At 37.9% G+C, this 10,470-nt stretch overlaps 1 protein-coding gene across 1 annotated transcript; it reads right to left on the reverse strand.

The window, feature by feature from the left end:
• Positions 1 to 1,299: 1,299 nt before the first annotated feature.
• On the reverse strand, positions 1,300 to 10,355 carry LOC108212821 (receptor protein kinase TMK1-like). Its single transcript, XM_064089732.1, has 3 exons — positions 10,233 to 10,355; positions 7,674 to 10,117; positions 1,300 to 1,924 (listed from the first exon to the last, which is right to left on the reverse strand). The coding sequence occupies exons 2-3, from the start codon at positions 10,093 to 10,095 to the stop codon at positions 1,416 to 1,418; spliced, it is 2,931 nt and encodes a 976-aa protein (XP_063945802.1). The 5' UTR covers positions 10,096 to 10,117; positions 10,233 to 10,355; the 3' UTR covers positions 1,300 to 1,415.
• Positions 10,356 to 10,470: the final 115 nt, after the last annotated feature.

The raw sequence follows: 10,470 nt of genomic DNA on the forward strand, positions 1-10,470 counted from the left end.
CAACGCGCGGCTTCTCAACTAGTTTTGTTAAAAGAATCGGTATAGTTCTTGGTCATTTCGCGTTGAATTCAAATAATCAAATTTTCAGCGAACATAAAAACCAATAATCGGACTTAATCGATAATTATAAAAATTAATCGGAAATTAATTAGATTGATCAGAATTTGATCAGATAATGAATTGACTAATCAGTGATTTAATCAGTTCGGCGAGTTACAGAAGCGAAATTAATCGGTGACGATTAATGTTTTTTTTTGACAAAATGCAAATTCATTTCATTAAATTAAAATAAGTCTAGTCGGGACAAATCCCCAAATAACAATGCAATCAGGTTGATAAACAATAAAACGAGCTAAACAAATAGCTGCATTGTTTCCTGACTGCTTAACAAACTGAATCCAAGGATTCCTGAAATTGAAAATGAATACAAAGGCTTTTCGAGTAATCCAGCCTACATCAATCCCGAAAATGGTAGCTTCACAATTAACCTTCACAATAGTTCCATGGCTGTATGAGGTGTTCAGACGACTCAGTTGTAAAAACTAAGCAATGAGGAACAAGGGTCCTCGAATAATGAACAACTATAATTTGTGAAAGGTGAGCACATGCGATCGCCACCGTTCCAAGCATACCCCAGCTATCTACATGCCGGGATGCCGAAAGTAATAATGATGTGATAAGTCAGATCTCCCAAAACTCCATCACAATCATTCTTATTGATAACACAGAAAGACATAACAACGCAGAATCACCCAAGAATGGGGTACTAAATCAACACACGCCAAAAGGCGAGACGGGAAAACACAATCGGACCTTTGATTTCAAAAGATCTGATTTATTCAGAAAACAATCAAGCCCAAACTCAAATCCGAAACAGATCCGAGAATAAAACTCGATGGGAATCTTCGAGGTTTAAGCAACACTCGATTTTATTGAAAAACAAAAAACTGGTAAATAGTGGAGAAGATGGAAGAGCGAAAATGATTTGGTTGATGAAGAGGATGAAGGTGAAGAATAGAGAAGTGACGGCTAGTTTTGGGAGTCGACTCTCAAAATCCTAATTTGAGAGAGAATGGAGAGTTTATCTATTATTTTGTGACGATTAATGTTTAGAACAATGCTCAATGTAAAATCACAAAAAAAAAAATTATAAAGTTGTTATATTTTTAAGCTTGAAAAAGAAATAACAGGATGTTCAAATTATGAAGCAGGAAAAGCAACACCGTCAACAGATGCACATTATCAATTCCAAGTTTCAACTTGCATAAACCTTAAGCATTGTAATACATGTAAACAAGTAGTATCACAATCTATTGTAATGCAGACGCAGCAGAAAACAGAAACTTTGTGCTGTAGACTTTGAAGTATTGTTTTTTTTTTAAAAGATAAAGAAAGCATGGCGTCATACAAAATCACTATCGGGCATCGGCAGAAGTAAAGGAGTCTGCAAATCCAGCTGGCCTGTTCGGAATACTCCCGGTGCTATCCTGTAGATTAGAGTTCTTGAAATCTGTGGTTTCAGATTCCATCCACTCCTTCATCATCTGTCTAAGAGGTAGACTATAATCTATGCCAGAATAGTCCTCCGTTTCTTGATCATATGGTTGCCACTTTTCAACCAATTGGCCCAGCACATTCACTGCATGTCCCATTTCAGGCCGATGACTTGGATCCCTAGCAGTGCAGTGCCCAGCTAGGTCAGCTACAATGGAAATGCCATCGGAATTCTCTTCCTTTTCATCTAAAGCAGGGTCGACAGCATCAATTAGCTTCTTCTTGTCCGATTTTATCTGTAAAAACCACTCAGCTAAATACCTGGTTTCCTCAGAACGACGTTCGTCGAGGGCCATTAATCCAGTTAAAAGTTCCATTAGTACCACTCCAAAACTGAACACATCGGCTTTGGTTGTTATTTTTCCTGTCACTATAAGACACAAGAAACAGAAATGGTAATGAAGTATTAGAATTTAAAGGATGACAAGGTAAAGTGAGACTATTGGTAGTATTAGTTAGCTACATGTCACAGCTAATTAGTTGTACATATTCCAGCTGTCAATTAGTTGTAGGTTAGTTAGAGCTAGTTAGTTTTCCACTATTCTGCTTGTATATATACTCTGTTGTTTAGTGAAATGAAACCACTTCTTCTCTTTCATCATTCTTCTCCTCTCTCACTACTCCTCCATAACTCTCTAAAAGCAGAAATTAACATGGTATCAGAGCCAGCAATGGCGATTACGTAATAAGTGCATCGCTCGATCCTACATTCATCTTCATCGCGAATTCTTCATTAGTTCTTCAGATTCTCAGGTCATTTCTCACTCCAGTAAGAGATATTTTACTGAATTGTGTTGAGATTGTGTTGTCATTTCATAGATCGAGACTTCTAATTGACGTTTCTTGCTGTTCTGATCATTATCGAGATTGTTTCTTGATAATTTCTGAGTTTCGATTTCTTGAATTGTGTTTTTGTTGACAAATTGTTCGATTGCATTTCTTGACCTAAAATCCATGGCAAATAATGATCCTACTAGTCATTACTATATTCATCCATCTGATGCTCATACTTTACAACTAGTTTCTGTGAAATTCAATGGAGATGGATTTCATAGCTGGAAACGATCTATGATTCTCACTTTATCCACTAAGAACAAATTAGGTTTTGTTGACGGTTCCATTGATGTACCTGATATTACTACTGCTGAGTACAAGTGTTGGGAACGATGTAACAATCTGGTTATTACTTGGTTATTGTATAATCTTGATGAAACAATTGCCAAGAGTGTTCAATATTTTCCAACTGCAAGGGAACTCTGGGAAGATTTGGAAGACAGATATGGCTGTACTTCAATTTCACAAGTATACGCTCTTGAGCAGCAATTGTTTGAACTCACTCAAGGTTCTGATTCTGTATCAGTGTTTTTCACTAAAATGAAAACTCTGTGGGAAGGACTAAATGATGCTAGTCCACTACTCTACTGCACATGTAACAAGTGTACATGTGGATTATCTCAAAGGCTGGTACTAAAACAACAAGAACAGAGGATCTTGCAATTTATGATGAGGCTAACTGAGGCTTTCTCTTTGGTGAGAAGCAATGTATTGATGATGCAGCCTCTGCCAAACATATCTCAAGTCTACAGACTGTTTGCTCAGGAAGAAAAGCATAAGTCTATTGCTAGTGGCTCTACTAGTACTGTTCCAGCTGAATCTTTGGCATTCTATGCAGACAACAAGAAATACAATCCACAAAATTCAAGTCAAAGATTCAATTCCAATTATCAGAAGAGCACAGGTTCAAGAAACACAGCAGATCCATCAAAGAAAAAGTACTTTTGCAATCATTGTAAGATTCCTGGTCATAGCATTGAAAGATGCTTCAAAATCCATGGTTATCCACCTGGATTCCAAGCTAAACAACAACAACAACATCAGAGGAAGGGATTTGCTGCTATGGCACAGCAAGATTCTGCAGATGATGCACCTGATAACTCTAATGATACTGTGAGCATGGAGCAGTATAATCACTTGCTCAAGCTGCTAAGTCAACAGAATATTCAGCCAGATTCAGATAATGACAATCCTAAACTTGCAATGCTGGCAGGTAATTTCTGTCTTCTTGCTGGTATGAGTCATCAATGGATACTTGACAGTGGCTCTACTGATCATATCTGTCCTAATCTGGATAGTTTCATCTCTTATGATATTGTTGATGATAAGGATAGTTTTATTACTATTCCTGATGGTACAAAAGTTCAAGTGACACATATAGGGACAGTGAAAGTGAATGATGATCTCACTTTACACAAAGTTCTTTATGTTCCCCAATTTCAGTTCAGACTGATCTCTGTTAACAAATTATGTGCTGATTTGAAATGCAACATAATTTTTTCTGATGATCAATGTTTTATTCAGGGCCATTCTCTGAAAAGGCCTCAGATTCTTCTTGGTAGACTATCAGGTGGCTTGTATTGTGTCCAGAATACTATTACAACACAAAATCAGGATCAATCAAAGTTCTGTCACACAGCTGTTTCTAAAGATGTAGAGGACACAAGACTCTGGCATTTGCGGATGGGACATCTACCATTTTCTAAGCTTCAGTTGTTACTACCTCTTAAATCTGTTCAAGATTGTGTAAATACTACTGTTTGTCAAATTTGTCCTGCAGCAAGACAAGTAAGGAAATCTTTCCCTTCTAGCTATATCAAGAGTACAAAACCTTTTGCATTGTTGCACTTAGATATATGGGGGCCATACAAAACCCCATCACACTCTGGTTGTACTCAATTTCTGACAATTGTGGATGATTTTACGCGTTTTACTTGGGTTCATTTGCTTAAATCCAAATCTCAAGTATATGATGTTCTGATCAATTTTCTGGCTTATGTGGAGAATCAGTTTAAGACAACTGTGTTAAGTATTCGTTCTGACAATGCTTTAGAGCTTAGTGCTGGATTAGTTGCTCAACTTTGTAAAACTAAGGGGATTCTCCAGCAAACATCATGTGCTTACACTCCACAACAAAATGGTGTTGTGGAGCGAAAGCATAGACATCTGCTAGAAACTGCTAGGGCACTATCACTTCAGGCCAAATTACCACTTAAATTTTGGGGGGATTCTATCTTATGTGCCACTTACCTGATAAACAGAATGCCTCTACAATCCATTGCCAATCAAACACCTTATTTCAGACTCTATGGTTCTCTTCCTACATATGATGACTTAAGAGTTTATGGTTGTCTGTGTTATGTTTCTACACTGAAAGTCAATCGGTCTAAGTTTGAACCTAGAGCTACAGCTTGTGTTTTCCTTGGATATTCTAATTCTCAGAAAGGTTATAGAATTTATGATCTCAGGACTAACACAGAGTCAGTCTCCAGAGATGTGGTATTTCATGAATCCATTTTTCCTTTTCACATGATTGCTGATACATCTAAATCTGATTTTCTAAATAGTACTTTCCTTCCAAAGTTTTCCAGTTCTGTTCCATCTGTAGACACTCCTGTTGAACCTCCTAATACAAATCATCACACATCCCATGAATCTCAGAATAATAGTGATAGTACTCATAATGAGCATGAGTCTCAACAGCATGACAATAGTCATTGTGAACAGCATGATTCTCAGATAAATGACCCTCCTGTTAGACAATCTTCAAGGTCTAAACACCCCCCCACTTATCTGACTGATTACTATTGTAATCTAGCTACACATACTGAATTCCCAATTGATCACTGGTGCAATTTAGTGGATGGTACTTGTTTGCCTCCATCCCATTTTACCTTTTTATCACAACAGTCTGTCATTGCTGAGCCTACATCATATTCAGAAGCTGCTGCTAATCCAATTTGGGTTGCAGCTATGGAGAAAGAGCTTACAGCTCTTGAACATAATAAAACATGGGATCTTGTTCCTTTGCCACCCGGCAAGAAAGCCATTGGTAGTCGTTGGGTTTTCAAAGTGAAATTAAATGCAGATGGTTCATTAGAACGATGCAAAGCTCGTTTGGTAGCAAAAGGGTTCAATCAGAAACCTGGAATTGATTTTACAGAGACTTTTTCACCTGTGGTAAAGATGACCACAGTGAGATGTTTGTTATCTTTGGCTGCTAGTAAACGTTGGAAACTTTACCAACTTGATGTTAATAACGCATTCCTCCATGGAGATCTGCTAGAGGAAGTTTACATGACAGTACCTGAGGGTGTTCCAAACCCATATAATCTTGTTTGTCGATTAAGAAAATCTCTTTACGGGTTGAGACAAGCATCTCGACAGTGGTTCGATAAACTGACTGATACATTGTTGCTACAAGGATACACTCAGTCTAGAAATGATTACAGTTTATTCATCTACAAGCATGGAACTGATATCACAATTCTAGCTGTGTATGTGGATGACATTATTCTCACTGGAAGTAATCTCGAGCACATTCAATCAGTAAAGCAAGATCTTCACGATAAATTCAGCATAAAAGATCTTGGTGTACTGCATTATTTCTTAGGTATTGAAGTTACTTACTTCACTGATGGAATTGTCATGAGCCAAAACAAGTTTACTAAAGAGTTATTACAAGGATGTAATATGGATCTCTCCAAGCGTGCTGTCACACCACTACCTATACATCTCAAATTACATGCTGATGATGGTGATTTGTTATCAGACCCTGAAACTTACAGGTCCCATGTAGGCAAATTAAATTTTTTGACCAATACAAGGCCTGACTTAAGTTACACTGTACAGTGCCTCAGCCAATTTATGCAGAATCCTAGAACATCTCATCTCCAAGCCTTGCATCATACTCTACGATACATTTCTTCTACTGCTGGGCAGGGAATCAAACTTCAAGGTCCAGAAAAACTCACTCTCCAAGCCTTTTCAGACTCTGATTGGGCATCTTGTCCAAATACCAGACGTTCTGTAACAGGCTATGTTCTTCTCTTAGGAGGATCTCCTATTTCCTGGAAGTCGAAGAAGCAATCCACAGTTTCAAAGTCAAGCTCTGAGGCGGAATATCGAGCTATGGCAGCAGCTGCTTCTGAAGTCACTTGGGTCGTTCGACTTCTAGAAGAAATAGGTGTTTCTGGTCTTTCTCCAGTCACTCTCCATTGTGACAATCAATCAGCTTTACACATTGCAAAGAACCCAGTGTTTCACGAACGAACGAAGCACATTGAGGTCGATTGCCACTTCACTCGTGATAAAGTTCTTGAAGGATTGTTACAGCTCTCTTATCTTCCTACAAAGCATCAATTAGCTGATATCTTAACCAAGATTGTGCCGTCTCCACAGTTGCAAGATTTATGCTCCAAGTTAGGATTATCTGATTCTCAGATACCTCCTAACTTGAGGGAGGCTATTGGTAGTATTAGTTAGCTACATGTCACAGCTAATTAGTTGTACATATTCCAGCTGTCAATTAGTTGTAGGTTAGTTAGAGCTAGTTAGTTTTCCACTATTCTGCTTGTATATATACTCTGTTGTTTAGTGAAATGAAACCACTTCTTCTCTTTCATCATTCTTCTCCTCTCTCACTACTCCTCCATAACTCTCTAAAAGCAGAAATTAACAGAGACCATCAGTGGGGCGATTAATGACTTGGACTGTAGCCTCTAATTTCAAAGGCTATGCATTTAAAAAAAAATTCTAAGAAACCCCTAACATATATGTGTAAACCAGAAACATTATGAGATAGTGAGACTTGTACGAATATGTTCACACATCAATGATATGATATCGACTTAGTTCATGTTCAGTCTTGATGCAACTTTACAGTCTTAGACATGGTGATCAAATAAGTTCTAGCTATATTCATGGAGGTATGGAGGTACTCCAGGTTGCATGTGTATATATACAGTAACTCTTTCGGTAACCTATTATCACGGGGTATCCAAATATATGTTCGGCTACAATTGTAGGACTCTACTTATTCTACATACACATATGTGCTCTGTAAGATGATCATCAATAAAAAATAAATCTTCACGAGTAATGACGAGATAATCTATTGGTTCTAAATTTGCCATTGTTCTTTTCTCCTATATAACTACATGACGTTCAAAATGCATATAGAAAAAATTATACACAAAAAAAAAACTCATATAAATTCTTCATATAGAACAGCATTATGCAAAAAAAATCATCTGCAGAAGTTGAGATATAAAATATCTTTTTACCAGCATATTCAGGTGCAAGATATCCAAACGTCCCAGCAAGCCTGGTTGCAATAGACCTTTCTTGATCAGGAGCAAGTTTCACCAACCCAAAGTCAGACACTTTGGCTCTAAAGTCATCCCCTAGAAGAATATTTGATGATTTAAGATCTCGGTGTATAAAGCTCTGACGTGCCAGTTTATGGAGGTACTCCATCCCTCTGGCAACATCTAAAGCAATAGTAAGTCTTTTTGCCCAGGATAGAGGTTGTAGGTTTAACTTCTTCCAACGAAATAGATGCATACTCAGTGCCCCTTGAGGCATATATTCATAAACCAAAAGTCTCTCATTCCCTTCAACAGAATACCCAAGAAGCGAAACTAGATGCCTGTGTCGAACCTTAGAGAGAACACCAATTTCAGCCTGAAATTCATCCACAGCTTTGTTACTGACTACCCCAGCTTCCATTCTTTTAACTGCCAATTTGGTTCCATCTTCTAGCTCACCCTTATATACTGCTCCAAAACCTCCACGCCCAAGTTCATTTTCTGGTGAAAAATTCTTGGTTACCTTGCGAAGGACCTGAACTGAGATGATTGCATTTCCCTCCTCAGTCACATGGGTATTTCGCATTCCACCGTTTACTCTATGCTGAGAATCAGTCATGGTTTGATCGAATCCATCGATATCACTAGAAACTGTAATCTTAACCATGTTATCGGGACCAGATATATCTCTAGGGTGGGCAATATATGCACCGGGAGCTTTCTTAGACTCTTTACGTTTCTTACAACAATATACATAGAAAAGAGCTAAAAGAACAATTAGAGTTACAGAAGATGCAGTTATAGCAAGAACAAAAATTGACTTAAGGCTCTTGCCTTTGTTTGCTTCTGTGTGCTCATTGTAAGATCTAGGCGAGTCAAAAATTGAACCTTTGGATGATGAAGGTGGGCTGTCTGGTACTGGTGAATCACCCCTGCCGGCCGAGGAACTACTTGATGGTGTTACTGGACTTACCTTTGGACTGTTGATCGGTGGTAATGGGGAAGTAGTTGGCACTGGAGGTCCGCCCATTGCAGCTACCAATTGAGGATTGCCATCTACTATGACCTTCACAGTATCATGAAACTTTGGTAATGGAGGTGCAAAATTGTTTTCTTTTATATCTAACAACCGCAAGGCTTTTAATTGTGCTAGATTCATTGGAACTAAACCACTCAGATTATTCCTATCTAGGTGAATTTCAAGTAGAGAATCTAGGTTTGCAAGTGAAGGACTTAGTGTGCCACTCAGATTGAGGCCTCGCAAATTTATAGCAGAAACTTGGGAATCTGAGTTGCATACAATCCCAAACCATGGCTGTTGGCATGGATCATTACCTGTCCATTGAGAAGCCAGATTTTGTGGGAAGCCAAAAGCACCTAGAAAATCTATTAATACATTAACGGTAGGAGAACATTGCTCACCAGGATCAGACTGACAGAATGAATTTGAAGTATACGTAACATTAGCAGCTTTAAATTTTGGGATCGGACCCATCAGCATATTGTTGTCTAAAATCAATGATTGTAGGCTTAAATTGGCCAAACCTGGCGGAATCAAACCAACAAGTTTATTTCCATTGAGATTAAGTTGCTGCAAAGATGTTAGATCCCCAATACTATCAGGAATACTCCCAGAAAACTGATTACCATGAAGCCATACCTCTGTCAATCCTGTCATCGAACCAATGACATCAATCGTGCCAGTCATTCCCCCATCACCTTGATTATTCAACCACAAAATCTGTAACATTGAATCACGAAAGCTCTCCGGTATACTACCAGTTATTCTATTAGACGCCAGTCTCAGTAAAGACAATGAAGACATTTTTCCAAAAAAATCCGGCAAAGGTCCAACCACATTACAACCAGAGCAAGAAAAATTCAACAACTGAGCAGACTCCTGCAGCTCATCAGGTATAGACCAACCACTACTTACATTAAACGGATTTTCATCCAAAGCAAGAACCCTCACACTACCAAGACCATGAAAAAAATCCGAAGGGATCCCACCAAATTCATTAAAATCCAAAAAAGCATATTCCAATTCCGACAAACCACTAAAACTAGGCAATGTACCATTCAACTTATTCCTCTGCAGACCCAAATTTTGCAACTTTACGAGCTGATTAAAGTTCTTAGGTAAAGGTCCTTTCAAGCCCATATTTTGAACCTGAATCTGGGTGACTCTACCATCAGCACAAAACACATGAGGCCACAAAGGAGGGCCACAAGGGTCATCACCCTTCTCTGGCCACTCCAAAAGCTCTGAATTCTCTAAACCATTTCTAAAATCATTCAGAATTGCAAGATCACCAGGGTGCGTAGCACTATAAACAACTGGACTAATGCATGACCACAAAAATATAATAATACAAACTTGAATTTTTTCACAACCCATTACTTGATTCACTAAAATATACCTGCAAGATCACATTTCACAAGCCTTTTTCTTGAATTCAACAAAATATATAAATGATCAAGAACTAGAAAATTTACTCGAAAACTATAACATATAAAATTTATAACCAAACAAACCTTGAAGTTGTAGCAAAGTTTCTCCTTTCAACAACACGATTTAGAGATGAATGTGAAAGAGGCCATGGATTCAAGAAATGAGAGTGAATTTCTTGAAATTTAGATTTTTGTTTTTGGGTTTTAGAGTACGTATCGAAACCCTGTACGAAATTTTTACAGTACAAAATCATTTTTTTTTTTGACAGATACAGTACAAAATCATTACAGTAGTATAATTGAACATGATTTTAGTCTAAAA

Source organism: Daucus carota, chromosome 3 (assembly GCF_001625215.2).
Source record: "Daucus carota subsp. sativus chromosome 3, DH1 v3.0, whole genome shotgun sequence".
NCBI classification, from domain to species: Eukaryota; Viridiplantae; Streptophyta; class Magnoliopsida; order Apiales; family Apiaceae; genus Daucus; species Daucus carota.